The sequence below is a fragment of the Musa acuminata genome, chromosome BXJ1-10 (assembly GCF_036884655.1).
Source record: "Musa acuminata AAA Group cultivar baxijiao chromosome BXJ1-10, Cavendish_Baxijiao_AAA, whole genome shotgun sequence".
Classification (NCBI taxonomy): Eukaryota; Viridiplantae; Streptophyta; class Magnoliopsida; order Zingiberales; family Musaceae; genus Musa; species Musa acuminata.
In genome coordinates, this window is record NC_088336.1 from 33776010 (window position 1) to 33791707 (window position 15698).

At 36.3% G+C, this 15698-nt stretch overlaps 2 protein-coding genes and 1 non-coding gene across 6 annotated transcripts; 2 read left to right on the plus strand and 1 right to left on the minus strand.

Annotated features, from left to right (window-relative positions):
* Positions 1-1928: 1928 nt before the first annotated feature.
* TRNAL-CAA (transfer RNA leucine (anticodon CAA)) lies at positions 1929-2012 on the plus strand. The gene has a single exon. It is a non-coding gene; the product is annotated as a tRNA-Leu (tRNA).
* Positions 2013-4283: 2271 nt separating this feature from the next.
* LOC103969518 (cytochrome P450 714C2) lies at positions 4284-8337 on the plus strand. Its single transcript, XM_009383071.3, has 5 exons — positions 4284-4729; positions 5032-5258; positions 5775-6022; positions 6739-7102; positions 7724-8337. Exons 1-5 carry the CDS (start codon positions 4339-4341, stop codon positions 8147-8149), a joined length of 1656 nt encoding a protein of 551 aa, XP_009381346.3. The 5' UTR covers positions 4284-4338; the 3' UTR covers positions 8150-8337.
* A 1128-nt stretch (positions 8338-9465) lies between these two features.
* LOC103969519 (2,3-bisphosphoglycerate-independent phosphoglycerate mutase) lies at positions 9466-15570 on the minus strand. 4 transcript variants are annotated; one of them, XM_065084993.1, is made up of 11 exons: positions 15430-15480; positions 15220-15281; positions 14907-15097; positions 14430-14557; positions 14133-14283; positions 13848-14051; positions 13089-13513; positions 11051-11243; positions 10883-10978; positions 10630-10785; positions 9466-9903 (listed from the first exon to the last, which is right to left on the minus strand). In XM_065084993.1, the coding sequence occupies exons 3-11, from the start codon at positions 15066-15068 to the stop codon at positions 9742-9744; spliced, it is 1677 nt and encodes a 558-aa protein (XP_064941065.1). In that variant the 5' UTR covers positions 15069-15097; positions 15220-15281; positions 15430-15480; the 3' UTR covers positions 9466-9741. The 4 variants fall into 4 exon arrangements, with proteins under 4 accessions (XP_064941065.1, XP_009381347.2, XP_009381348.2 ...); XM_009383072.3 differs by lacking the exon at positions 15220-15281 and having other exon boundaries at positions 15430-15570; XM_009383073.3 differs by lacking the exon at positions 15220-15281 and having other exon boundaries at positions 15433-15556.
* Positions 15571-15698: the final 128 nt, after the last annotated feature.

The following is a 15698-nucleotide window of genomic DNA, read 5'->3' on the forward strand; positions in this document are numbered from 1 at the left end:
AAGAGGCTCCGTGGTCAATCCTCATCTTCCTCACCGCGGTAGTCTTTGCAGCAGCGATCTACACTTATCTTACTCATGAAACCTCTCGCTTGTAAACAATTCTTTGCATCAATCCAAGATTGGTATCCTTGTCAGGAGCACCATCTTGCGGGGGCATGATAGAAGATAAGATTTTCCTAACTATATGCGGAAATTTCTCTATTCTGTTGAGGAAAATCCTCTATTCTGTTAGGGAAATCCTCCCTCCTAATTTGTATAAATAGGAGATGGAACATGTTAATAGATTTAAGCTAAAACTATTTCATTTCTACAATAAAGCTTCTTCAATTATTATTCTTATCTACTATTATTTCTATCACTTTCTCTATCTCTCTCTCTCTGTTTCTAGATATGCACTGTAGTTGTTTCAGTTACTGTGATTCTGAAGGGATCTGGTTCTTACAGATGATCATAATCCCTGTGTGCTCTTGCGTTGTGTTGCGACTTGATGATTTTTCTGTGAGATTTTAGTGCAGTAACGTTCTTCTGTGGTTACATCTTCCAAGAGAGCTTAATTGTTTGTTTCCCTAAAAACTTACTCTCGGCAATGCATCCTAAACAATAGATGTTTGGAAGCTCTGAACAACAAAGGCACAAAGCTAGAAATCTCTATTTCAAAGGATTGCAGTCCTTTGCAATCTCTACAATAATTTACATCAGAAATAATATTTCCTCGAATGATCTTTCATTCTATATATTCCATCAGTTGCATATATATATATATATATATATATATATATATATATATATATATATATATATATATATATATATAGACACACACACACACCTTGTTTCTCCCAGTAATATTTGTAGCATTGTGATCAACACTCTTTTCCCATGACAAAATGGATGGCTGCAACTTTTTGGTTAAGAGGAATGAATGATAGGTTGGATTGGATAGGCTGTTCTCAAGTTGACTGCCAAGCTTTTTCATTCTATAATTTGTGAACTTAAGCATAGAAAGAAGTAATTGGCTATGAACCAAAAGATAGGGCAAAAAATATTTTTAATTATTTGCAACTCTGCATTAATTTCTGTGCAGAATGTGACCTGATATGGTCAGTCTGTAATCTTTTCTTACATTCCTGTCATCTTATCCTTTGTGATGAAATTGAAGTCTCACATGCATACTTGGAGTTCTCTTAAAAGAATGAAATCAGATTCATTCCTTGAGCTGAATTAAGAAGAAAAAGGAGGAGGATTAAATCAATTTCATTCTTATATTTCTTACATTTGCATGTACAAGGTTGCTAGCTATGTATATATATTTCTTTTCTGATATTGTTTTGTTGAATGAAGATTGTCCCCAAGTGTACTATAAGGGAGGATCACAATCAAAGCTATCTACATGCTTGACTGAAAAGAAAATGACATGCCTTCAACTAGTTATACTAACATATCATTCTCTTTCGTTCTCTCTCTTCTTTATCTCTCACTGTGTTTTGATGTTAGTCCGTGAAAAATGTGCTTGAGAGAGCTTCCTTCGGTCCATTCATGGATGGTTATGGAGTTGAATCAGCTGCCGACTCATTCATTCAAACACTCAGTAGAAAGCAAATTCTGCATGCCAGTCTGCAGCAGACAGAAAAGGCTTCGGAATTGAGTGAGCTACTATGTGAATGAGTGAATGATGCGGGAGCTTATTCTCTCTCTTCCAGTCCATACTTGGACTGAAGGGAGCTCCCTCTTCCTCATCTCTTATAACGTCCATGGAGTTGTCACCGCAATCTCAAAATCCCTGGTGTTTCCTCTTCCCTGTACTGTTCCCTCTTTGTCTTCTCCATCTCAAGTTGTACACTTGATGACAGTGCTAATGCCCAAGTGTACATATTCAAAAACAACACTTCTTTCGAGTATAATCTTACACAACCATCATAACACAGAAGGTCAGGATGGCCGAGTGGTCTAAGGCGCCAGACTCAAGTTCTGGTCTTCGTGAGAGGGCGTGGGTTCAAATCCCACTTCTGACAAAATATATTATTTTTTATTTGTTTGTTTTGTTGTTGTTTTCTTATTAATCGTTCCTACGAAACAACAAAAGCAGATATATATCCTTATCAGAAAATATTTTTTAAATATCCTTATCAGAAAATATTTTTCGTCGAACTTTACCTTAACTAATATCACATCACCTATATTTTTAAATTTAATCATTTTTTTATAGAATAAAATACTAAAGCTTCTTTGATTTATTATGAAGTTATTATATTCTTTTTATACAGATCTCCACATAATTGTTATAGGAGTCGATAAATCATATAAGAAGAATAGTGCCTTATCCATTTTTTAATCGATTTTTATTTTTTTTTATTGATTTAATATTTTTTTAATATGTTCATATGTCTATGTCTACTAAGTCTTTGCCTTTTTCGTCTTCAACCTATATAATGTTTACTTTATATATAAATTTGTTAGTTAAATTTTTTTATCAGATAAAGCTTTTCTAAGTTATCCCTAATAATCGTATTAAAGTCATCATCAATGATATTATTGATAATATTATCATCGAAGCAAAAACATATAATATTTACACACATTACCTCGAGCTCCTTCTAATTTTTATTACTCATCTTTTCTTATCAGATAAAGCTTTTCTAACTTATCCTTAATAATCGTTTCAGAGTTTATCATCAATAACATTATTGATAATATTATCATCGAAGCAAAAACATATAATATTTATACACATTACCTAGAGCTCCTTTCAATTTTTATTACTCATCATTTCTTATTTGTCTAATCATCCTTTCAATGTTCTTGCTGGTCTATCCTTCACCCTCCTCTACTATACCTCTACTATAGATAGAAACTATTTCTATAACCAAATTTCTCCATAATAAAATTAATAAAAATAATTGATAATATTTTTATAGGATCTTTAATCATCGTATCTTTTGAGCTTTGATACCACTTTGTTGGAGAGTGAGAGGAGAATTTTAAAATCAAAAGAAAACAAATAGAGATCAATAAGCTAAAAAATATATCAAAAAATCAAATTAAAATTAAATCCATACTTATATCCATGAAGAAAACTAGATTATTCAATATATGAGATCAATCATATAACTTTTAAGTTATCCATGCTTATGTACAACCCTCCTTATTCATCTCTCGTGTAAACCTTAAGAACTCTTACAATATTCTTTAGAAGTTTTAGAAATCACCCTTACAAGTATCCAAAGAATCTCATCTTACCATCTTAATCCATTTTAATTTAATAAAAAAAATATTATTTAATTTAAATATAATTAAAATTTCTAAAAGTACTATCAATCTTAATAATATTAATTTTATCATTCATCGATCCTCTACCAAGAATCTTATTTTTTAGGAACTTATTATATAACCTAGACTATAACGCACTACCGAGAATCTTAATAGGTGTAAGGAAGAATCATGAACATAATTAATGATTAGGATAAGTTACATGCTAATGATATATCTTGTGTATTACTGGCTTATAAATTTTCAAATAATAAGTTCAGAAATGCCTATAATTTATCTTATGCATTTTGTATAATATAATTATGCTAATCAATAAAATAAACACAATAAATGATATATATATATATATATGCTATTTTTTAATCGGTACCTTACATTTTTTTTTCAAACAGTATCACTAATTAAAAAATAAATGTAAATATATTTAAAAACACCGTAAATAATCTAAATAAACTCTAGCATCAACCAAACTAATTACAAGGTAAATATGATATGTAATGATCCATGAATAACATCAATCAAAGAGATATAATATAATATCATCTATAATATTTTTTAATAGCATTTATACTATTTTCAATACATCAATAAAGCATCATAAATGATATTTAAAAAAATACCGTATCAGTTGAAAATCGGTAAAAACTGTATTACAAAATTCGATTAAAAAAACTTTTAAATAGTATTTAACTTTTAAAAAAATGTAAAAATATCATAAAAAAAATATATTTTAAAAATATCTAAAAAATATATATTTTTTTCAAAAATCGCTCTATATATATATATATATATATATATATATATATATATACATTCGAAAGCCACGTAAATGTGAAAAGTGAGGGTCCCACTCTATTGGGTCCCCCACAAAGAAACCTAGAAGGCATCACCGTCGCAAAAAGGGGTTGACTTGGTTTAAATGGAAAGGTCGGGTTTGTGTAACATACAAGCAAAGGTCAGCAAGTTGTTGTTTGGTCCACTGCTGTCCCCTCCCGCAACACCCAATCAGCAGAAGGCTCGAGAGCATTGGGAAAGTGATAGCTGAACTACCTCCATCCATCTGTTCGCTATATGCGAAGGGATGATGCGATCAGCCTCGGTGAAGACGAGAATCCCGGAGAGGGAAGAGGAAGAGGAAGAGGAAGAAGAAGGGGGGCAATGGGTGGAGCCTCCACGGGGAGCATTCCGCTGCTCCCTTTCTCCGTCACAGGAATCATAGGCTTGGCCTTGTTCTACTTCTACTATGTCTTTTGGATCAGGCCGGAAAGGATGAGAAGTAAACTGAGGAGCCAGGGAATAGACGGTCCTCCTCCTTCCTTGATCCATGGCAACATATTGGAGATGAGAAAGATTCTTCGAGAAGAGAGGAAGAAGAAGGCTCAAGAGGAATGCGGCCCGAGTGTCACAGCCTGCTATGTTTCGGCGCTCTTCCCTTACCTAACCCGTTGGAGAAGGAGATATGGTATGCTAGTTCTAGTTGCAGATAACTTGTTCGTACTATTGTCTTTTAGATTCCGTTCGAAGATCAAGATCTTTTTTTTTTTTTGGGTTCGTTTGCCCTTTGATCCAAAAGTTGTATTTCCACTGTCAGCTCTTGTGACTCATGATAGTTGAACTCTGGAATCTTCAGTTTCCAAATTGAATTCTTTTCTCCTGCTGAGGTCGCAGCAGTTCTCTCAGTGCCATTTCATCACTAGCTACGTTGAATATACCTATACCGATTGATCAGATTTGCAGCTAAATCATGACTTTTGGAACACCCAGGTCCCATATTTATGTACTCGACGGGCAGCATGCAGACATTGAACGTAAGCCACCCTGATCTTGTCAAGGAGATCAGTGTTTGCAAGTCTCTAGATTTAGGGAAGCCTTTGTACTTACAGAAGGATCGTGGAGCTCTTCTAGGTAAAGGAATTTTGACATCAAATGGGGCTCTTTGGGCTCACCAGAGGAAGGTTATAGCTACAGAGTTGTTCATGGACAAGGTCAAGGTATATCCGTGCCAGTTGTCTTTGATATTTTGCAACTGCAGTATTTCTGGCAATTTTGGACAACGATATTCAATGAATTGGAAAATTATGTTGCCAAGCCTCATTGTTGAAAATTTGTAGTGGCTTGACTTGTATCATCTTGAAAACTTAAACACGTTTATGCTTTTCTGGTTCTCTTCTTTCTGGCTCCAACTTGTCATGCTGTTTGAGTCTTAGTCGCAAACCTGACAACTCTTGTTTCTGCTTCTCACATGTCTTTTCGTGCTTGCATTATATCATGACATTTGGTCTTAATATTTTATTCTACTTGTTCTTATTTTGTTCCATTGTTTAATAAAAGACAGTAAGCAGATTCTATTTATCATGTCCGACATATATTGTTTTGTCCTAAAATACTTTTTGCACCAAGTAGTGACAAATTTCAGGATTGCTAGCTATTTTTTATTTGAATTTAAGCTCCTTTTAGCATCTTGTTTGTGGTTTTCCCAATTAGTGTGTATATGGACATACTTGCAGGGCATGGTTGACCTAATAGTGGAAGCCGCTATTCCATTGTTGAAGTCATGGGAAAGTGCAGTTGACAATGGAGGGGGCAGTAGTGATATAGTTGTTGATGAAGATTTGAGAAAATTTTCAGCTGATGTGGTCTCGAGAACTTGTTTTGGAAGTAGCTTTGCTGAAGGCAAGGAAATTTTTTCTCGACTTCGTCAACTTCAAATGTTAATGTCAAAGATCAGTATATTTATTGGGATTCCTGGAGTAAGGTGTATTGTATCTCCATTATTATTTTGATTGGAATGCTTATTATTTTTCAAATAATATTATATCTTTACAGAGACTTTGTCGCAGCTTTATCTTAAAGATCATGTATTATAATTATTTTTGTAATTATCTTTGCGTTCACATTTATCTAATGTTAACCAAAGCTTATATATGTCTGCTATGATGGAAAGAAGCAATCAGATCTTACAATTCATATATATTAGGATTTATTAAGAGGTTGAATAATAGCATTGTCTATTAATGCAACAAAAAACTGGCATTACATTTCTGTTTTCATTGTGAGCAAACGACCCTAATTCTCAAATACAAGTTAGTGTGCAGATTATGGATGCTGATATTTGTACTTTTAATCATTATCTATTTTCTTTCAGTTTTTTTATCTACTTGTCAGGGTATGGATTTCATTACATCACATATTCTTGTACCTTCTTGGCCGAAATTTTAGCTTCGTTGCTCGGGTGGACTAAGCCATATCTTTTGGTCCCACAAAAGAAGAGGCATCGAAAACAATGACATTTCCAGCAAAATAGAATGGGGATTTTTTAGAAAGCTTAGAATTTTCTTTCTGATCTCATAAATAGTACATAGATATAGCTCAGAGAACCATAGATTTCAGCTGTGTCGAATAAATTGCAATGCCCATAAGGCATGTGTAACTTAATTAAGCTTTTGTTGCCTGACTCAATATTTTCACCAGATATTTACCAATGAAAAGCAATCGAAAGATATGGAGGTTGACTCAAGAGATACGAACACTGATCCTTAATATAGTCAAAGAACGTAGAGAAGACATTTCCACATCTTCAGGACAAGATCTATTACAATCCATCATTGAGGGTTCCACTATCTCAAATTCTGGACTTGATTCGGCAGAGAGCTTCATCGTTGATAATTGCAAGAACATCTACTTTGCGGGGCATGAGACAACAGCAGTGACTGCTACATGGTGCTTGATGCTTCTGGCTTCACACCCTGAGTGGCAACACCATGTTCGTGAAGAGGTCTTGGAGGTCTGTCAAGGAAAATTTCCAAACTATGACATGCTTCGCAGATTAAAAATGGTATGTAAGATTTCATTGCATTCAAAAATCAATTTTTTTTGTCACAAAAACTGAAAAATATTTTCCTGTCCAAAATTCAACATTCTATTTGATTTAGGACATTCGTGAAGATCCATTATTATTTCATTGTTAATATTCAGTCTTGTGGTTGCAAGTACAGGTGCTATTATCATTCCAACTTAAGTTCATGTTTTGTTGTAGGAAAATTATATTCCAATGATAATCAACTCAAAATTGAAAAACTAGATTTAACAAAGGCATTGGCTCGAGACAAAAAATTACTTCTGTAGGAGTCTGTATCTACTTTTACTCAATCTACCATGAGTTATAAATTTTGTTGTTGGTCATGATTTTCCATATTTTGAGTATACTATTTTGGTCATGATTTTCCAAACTTAGAGCAGTGCATTGTTTTCTGTATCATTTGCAGCTTATTGGATTGTGAATTTATTTCTTAGAGAGAACGAGGGTTGTAAATTGAGTATCTAATTCGCTACCGATGTCCAAGTACAGTAACTAATTTTAACCACAGTTCTTTTAGTTTAGACTTTAGGGTCTTCCTAATTAAATTTTAGTTTATAAAGATCATTCAATGATGATGTATATATATGTATAATGCAGCTGACAATGGTGATCCAAGAGACACTGCGTTTGTATCCTCCAGCAGCATTCATGGTGAGGGAGACCCTTCAGGATATGAAGCTCGGAGACATCCATATACCAAAGGGCATCACCATTTCAACCCCGATAGCATCGCTGCACCATGATCCAGAATACTGGGGATCTGATACTGATGAGTTCAAACCCAACAGATTCTCACGCGGAATTGCTGGTGCTTGCAGATCCCCTCATGCCTACATACCCTTTGGCTCAGGTACAAGGACATGTGCAGGTCAAAATTTTGCAATGGTGGAGCTCAAAGTCATTCTCTCGCTGCTCCTCTCCAAGTTCGTCTTCTCAGTGTCACCAAGTTATCGTCATTCTCCTGCATTCAGGCTGACCATCGAACCCGAGTTTGGCGTGCCGCTTATCGTTAAATGCCTTTGAATCTTGGTTACTATTTCTATGCTCAAGTTTCAAGTTTCTTTGTTGTTGCAAACTTATAGAATTAATATTGTGAGACTTGAATGGAATCCTTGGGCACTTGTTGCCTCTCATGGTGTTAGTAAGCTACAGTCCTGTGGATTAAGCTCATCGCAGATCTTTAAAGAAAATTGTGAGCACAGGTTTCAGTAGCAATGCAGCCACCCTATATGCATCAATAGTTTCTAATAGGTAGCTCTATCAGTCTGCTGTCTTCCATTGCCTAACAAATCATCTGCTCCTTTTTAAAATTCTTCTTGATTCTATATAACCTCTTTTATAATTTCTGTAACAGCTTAGAATTTTCTTGGTTTTCAAGGTTCTCCCACCTTAGTTTTCTGTAATGGCCGAGTGGTCCAAAGGCACCAGACTCGAGTTCTGGCCTACGTGAGAGGGCGTGGGTTCAAATCTTACTTCTGCCGGGTGACGGTGAGGGCGATGCGTATGACGAGATGGAGGAAGAGGAGGGAATAAAGGTGAGCGTGAGGGCGAGGGTTAATTATAGATCGCATCTCGTTGGTGGTGGTAGATGATGACATTACTAAGGGCTATGGGTAGTTATTGTGGATAAAGAAAGCGACGATAAGAAATGAGAGCTACTTAGCATCTATGTCAGTTCCAACGCAAATGTAGAACACATCACTCGACAACTTCTCTATATGTGTATCGACGTCAACACAAATACAAAGTAGCGAAAGGGCCACTCGACTTATGCATCTGCATCGTTACAATTGTCGAACGATGCTGTTTTGTATCTGCATCAACAACGACACAGTTGTCGCGCAATCCTCGTCTCTCACCATTGTTCTTCTTATCCACAATAATCACATGTAGCCTCCCAACGATATCGTTATCCACCATCATCGATACCGTCTATCATCACCAACTAAAATGTTAAAATTATATTTTTATTAATTATTTTCATATTTCTATCCGATAACATTAAAATAAATAAAATTAAATATTTTTTATAATTATAATAATTATATATATATATTTAAAATCTAAAGATCAAAATGCTAAAGCGCCTAAGAAAGCAATGGGCGTCTGTAGGAGAGGGGAGCCGACCGTTGGAAAGTAAAAATAGACTGATACCAAACAAAAATGAAATCAAGGAGAAGATGAAGAAATCTCAACTACATTCATCAGCTAAATAAGTATTTAGTCAACTACATTCGTTTCATATGTATTTACCTTGAGAATCTCAACAAGAAATCTAAGACTCTATTTGAACCAACATGAAGTCACTCTGGATGTGATTAGAACCAATAAAAGAGACGTCAAAAAAGCAGATATCATAGAGTCTTAAAGTAACCAAGACAAGCACGACATATCCCAAGTGGTTCCACAACCATGTTTTTAGCTACAAATAGCACGAAATGATCAAAATACCATGGCATTTCAGCACTGCTGGGGGAGTTCATCGGGGGATATTCTCCAACAACAACAAAAATATTGCAACAAAATTGCTACTTCGAAGTATCCAAAATAAGATTATTTGATCACTTCATGTCTATCAGCAACTGCAGAGCAATGCTTCAATCTGTAACAACACATCAGTTGTCTACTTCGATGAGAGTAGGTTTGTAGTCACTTGGTGCTTCAAAACCATGCAGATTCATGACCGTGGCAGCCACATTGGCGAGGCCACCGTCAGGCACGTTGTTTCGGAATCTGACACCAGGTGCAAGCCCAGGGCCACCAATGGCAATGGGAACCTGCAAATGTTTTCATTTCATGGATCAAACAACTCGAAGTAAATTCATTGCATGGATTCACGTTACTTTATCAAGAACCAAAATGAAAACATTAAGTTGTGAAGGAAAGAATAGAGAGATCTACTACAATCCATAACTCCAGATACCAAACATATGCAGATATTTGAACTTATTTTCTTGAAGAGGACCTCTTATACTCATATTCTAGCTAGGCTGTCGTCTGTATGAAAAGGGCATTTAACACTAGAAAAAGAAAAGACATTAACTGTTCAAGCCAGAAATTAATGTAATTTAAGGCAATTTATTAAACTAAATAAAAGACCTGTGAAGGTGACTTAAGCTAATCAAGTAAAGCATTTTTTCCCACTGAAGTATTGACACTTAGCTGTCGTAGAATCCATGTGAATTGGTTACCTCAAGTGTTTAACAGCCAAATATTATGTTGATCACTATTGGAACTGATTCTAAAGCATGATTCGCAGCAGCCAAACAGACAACTAGAAAATGGTACATTCGTCAACCAGAAATCTAACCATGATATACAAACAGGATCCGACCAGAACAGCATCCTTAATGGGCTTATTTTCCATGGCAGAGAGCCTACTATTTGTTGAGCCAAATTCATCAACAATATCAAGCTTTGTTCACATGTTTTAACATAAATGAAAATACCGATGCTAATATTAAGCTCTGATAGATGATTAAAATTGTCTTCAGTGTACTTACAGGTTGAAGAGTATGAGAAGTGAGAATCTGAATGTTCCCAGCTTTGTCGAGTTGTGGCTGGCCAGTTTTGTTCCTCTTTACCATGTCTTCAGCATTACCATGGTCTGCAGTGACAACATAAATGCCACCCACTTGCTCTATGGCATCCAAAATGATCTGCAAAGAGAGGCACCAGGACTTTCAAACTCAGAATCAACTATTTCAATCATTACGTAATGCTTTATCTCAACTCACTAGAACTATCAAATATTACCTTAACAGCTTCATCGGCAGCCTTGCAAGCCACAACAGTAGCCTCTATGTCACCCGTATGTCCTACCATGTCTCCATTAGGTAGGTTCACACGAACCTGTAAGAAACTAGCAAATAAGGAAACACAGTAAACAGAGAAGTGCTTGCACCTAAAAACATATTTCTTTACCTGGTCAAACTTGCGACTGAGAATAGCATCCCTAGCCTTCTCGGCAATTTCCAGAGCCTTCATCTTGGGTCGAACATTAAACGTAATTCCTGAATCACTAGGAATTTCAACGTATTCTTCCATGGTTGCGTCAAAATATCCCGATCGATTTCCATTCCAGAAGAAGGTGACATGACCAAATTTTACGGTCTCACTGTTTAACAAACATAAATAGGTTCCATGAATATGCTGCCAAATATATAACAGCATCAATTAGCAATACAGGCTTCGCATTTTTGCACAGAACATTCCTTCGCAAGCCACAAAAAAGCATGTTCTAGGAATGAATGGTCTGGTCATATCATCACAATCAGAATTGGCAATAAGACCCTGTATTTCTCTGGATTTGCCAAATTTAATTGCAGGGTAAGTTGAAATCAGTCTAAATCAGCTGATACCATGTGATATCAGTTAACTGTGGTCGATCCCCAACCTTTCCTGAAAATATTCTGCTGAATCTACTTCATGGCTAGGAAGAGGAGGAGACAGCAGAAGAGAGAATATTTGAATTTTTTATTTATTTCTTTAGTCTAAAATGCTGATCCTCATAATGCCAATCATAATTCAAGTTAAGCTACATACTCAGTCTTGTATAATAGTTTATGTGAATGAATGAATTAACTACAAGATCATCACAATCAGGTCATTTTCAGACTAAGTCCAACATATGGGACAGTAATCAAAATTAAGATACTGAAACGACAAACCAAGTTTTTCCAAGATAAACATCAACCAAACGGAACCCCTGACACAAAGAATGTCTAAAGGGAGGACACAAGAAGGCATGTGCATGACATGATTACATCCAGGAAAACATTTTTTACTGCTAAGTTACTAGAAACAACCACATAACAAGTTGTCTTAGTCAATGTTCAAAATTTGTCTATTATTGGTTTTGTCAACCTATCAAACCAGTATGACAATGATACACCTGGTGGTACATTGCCTTGTGCCACCAGTATCGTTAACTTGATAACTAAAAAAATGCTTGGTAAATACCAGCCCAACCAGCATTTAAAACCTTACCTTAGTACAAGCAAAGAAAAATTAAAATACGCTAAAATCTCATCTCTAGAATAGATGTGAAAAGGGATGTAATATTAATTAAGAAGTATTAATCACTGAAGTCTGTTACCTAAAAACACATTTGAAGTGCTTTGACCAAGCAAATCATATAGCAAAAAATCATTTACAGTAAACTGAAGGCTGGAGATAAAGCCCCAAAATCATACCTAAACCATAATGAACAGGCTGAAGAAGTCAAACAGAAAAACAAGACTGATCTCAAAAACAAATGCTAAACCCATGGCAATGGAGTTGTTCTTATGCAATAGGTTTACAAGCAATGTTAAGTAACCTGACATATTGGCAGAGGATGGTACTCGTAGCATAATAATTATGGGGCAAAACTACATGTCTGTTGGAAAGTATGTTGAACATAGTATATTCTCAAAGCCAGTTATTTGCTATCTGCATTAAGAAAATTACAAGAATTTTAAAGAAGTACACATCCTGACAGCGTTAAACAGTCAAAATTAAAACTACAAAATGTGAAAAAATGGACTTCCACTTGGATCCATCATTGTTAGTCTCCTAAACCTTTTTGGCGTTCCAACTTTTGTGATGGAACCGGTTGTCACCATAATTTAGTACCAAACAAGTCTGTGAAGGTACATCAAGAAAATTATAGTTCCTAAGTGGCTCAAGCGACTGAACAATCTTTTCATGGCATATAAAGACTCTTTGGTTGCAACGTTAAACAAATGAAAACAACATATTTTGAATCCCAACAATATGTATGATAAATGGAAGTATTTTAGCTGAATTTCCAAGACCATTTTTGCAATTGATAGTTGATACATCCACAGAGGAAAAAGAAAAGAGCAATCTCTAATATTGTTCAAGACAGAAAAAAAGATTTCATAGACGATTACCAAAACCACATGGTATTGACCATACTTAAATGTGTACAAACATATGAAATGCTATAGCATCATACCTGCAAGCAAAAGTACGGACTCCATTGTGGACCAAATATTCGCCAGATGTCCTCTCTATCTCAGGAGGAGAAACAAGGTATTTGCTCGGAAGCTTCAATTCACCATCATACTGAAGCATTCCAGCATATCGGATCTTTGGGAAGCGAACACGATCAAATTTGTCAAAATCTTCATATTCTAGTGCTTTAGCTACCATAACCATACGATCTGCTCGGAAGTTGATGGTCACAACAGCATCACCATCCACTATTGGACCAACTGCTTTGCCGCTCTCATCAACTATGACAAATGGAGGCAAGTACTGATCATTGGCCTTGGTATCCTCCCTCAATTTTTTCACAGCTTCAACAGCACTTCGAAACTTGTATGGTGCTTCGCCAAGAACCTGAGCATCCCATCCCCGTTTAACAACATCCCAGTCATTCTGCAGAATGCACAAAATGAATTGCAATATGAGAACACAGAGAAGATTTTCCAAATAAAACTGAAGGAAATATCACAAAAATATCCTAAACATTGTAGCTTTCTGGTTTTTCATCCAAAACCAGTAGGAAGCACCAGTCAAATGAATGTAAGGCCCAATATGAATTAGATCTTATTCATCAGAGTATGCTTGACCATAGATTTGAAAAAGGATCTAACCATGAGTAATCTAGAACATGAAAACAAAAGAAACTATGCACCTTTCATTATTTAACAATCACCATCCTAAGTTCCAAATACAGAAAATAATTAGAGAACATTCACGAAAAATATACCTCATAGCGGTCCATGGTTACATACATTCGACCACCACCGGATGCAATTTGTGCATCAATACCTTTCTCTCGTAGCTTAGCAAGGTCACTCTCTAGAGTTTCCACAAATCCAACACTTGAGCCATCCAAAACATCACGGCCATCAGTGAGGATATGTACACGTATTCTTTTGGCACCATTCTCACTAGACCCTTTCAGAAGCAACTGCAAGGAAAAAAACAGTCACTTGTATGATTTGACCAGGTGCAGAAACAAGCAAACAAGAAACATTTGGCCTTTACATACCTGCAACTGATCAAGCCGAGAGTGAACACCTCCATCGCTCAATAACCCAATGAGATGTAAAGTTCCTTGATCAAAGGATTCTTTAATATACTTAAAGCCTTCTCCTTCATATATTTTTCCAGATGCAAGTGCAAGATCCACTAACTTAGCACTACAACCATAAAAGAGAATTCAGAACATACAAGGATCAAACTAAGAGGGCAAGTAGAATGACGGACTAATATGAAGACCTACACAAAGGCAAATAGAATATCGAAAGATTTTGAAAATATGAAATCTGGTGTTAGGTTTTGCTACCCTTGAGCATAAATCCTGCCTGCTCCAAGTGCATTGTGACCAACTTCACTGTTACCCATGTCATCCTCAGTAGGAAGACCCACAGCTGTTCCATGAGCTCTGACCAGCCTCCATCTTTCCGGAGCACCCTTGAAAGACAGACAATGTTAAGAATGTTGTTTGTATGACATCAAATTAGTTCCTATCTCAAATGACTTTTCATCCATAACATTTATGCGACACGGATGGCAAAAATGTACAACTGAAGCATAATGCATTCAGATATATACACAATGAAAAACTTCTCCTAATATGCTACACAGAAAAAAATTGACCGCATGGAACAACCACCCAGATAGCATCGTTTGAGTTTCCAAGCATCTATTACACGATAGCAGCATCGAACCAGTAACAGCCAGTTTTGTCTAATTCATCGACATGATAACCCGCGATTTACAGAAATAAATAGATATTTTTCCTTCGCGGAAATGGATATACCTGCTTAAGCGAATCCATGGTTGGAGTCTGGGCGACATGAATGCAGTTATACTTGTCCGGATTGGCTTCACCCCATCCATCCAAGACAACAACGGCCACGGTCTTGCCTTTGGGAAGCGTCGGGTGATCCGCCAGCTTCCACGAGAAATCCGAGCTGCCCATGACGCCAAACACTTGGAATTCGCAAGTCTCTGAACCACAAAAGAAGATTCCTTTTTTCCCCTCAAGAATTCCAATCAAATAAAACTAAAATACTAATAAAAAGAACCATCTTTAACAGCTACAACTCGTCAAGAAACATCGATGATCAAACCAGTACAAAGATGGACCGATGGTTCCAAAATCGATCGGAGGAAACATCCCAGGAGACCAGATCTATGAAAAGATCAAGCAGACATCGTTAACCAGAATAATCCACCGCAAACAAGAGATTCTCCGAGAAAAACCAGAAAGGAATCACTTAAAAAGAAGGGGCAGAAATGAAACTCCAATCAAATTGGGGAAGAAAGGAAAGAAGAAGTACAACGGCAGAGGATTGTTGCAGGAGAGTCTTTCGGCAGATGGACAAAAAAGCGAGCTTTGGCTTCTAGTTATAGAATGGGAGCGCAAACCCTTAAGTCGCTATTCGTACGCTGCGTTTGACGTGAAATGCGTCACTCGCTGGATTTTTCTTGGGAAAGAGGGGAGTGTTGGGGAAAAGAATTGGGGGTAGCGATAGCTGATGGGAGTCTCATCCGACGGCTATCGAACTCGATGTTTATGGTGCTCCCGCGGTGGTGCTTGCGTTAAGCA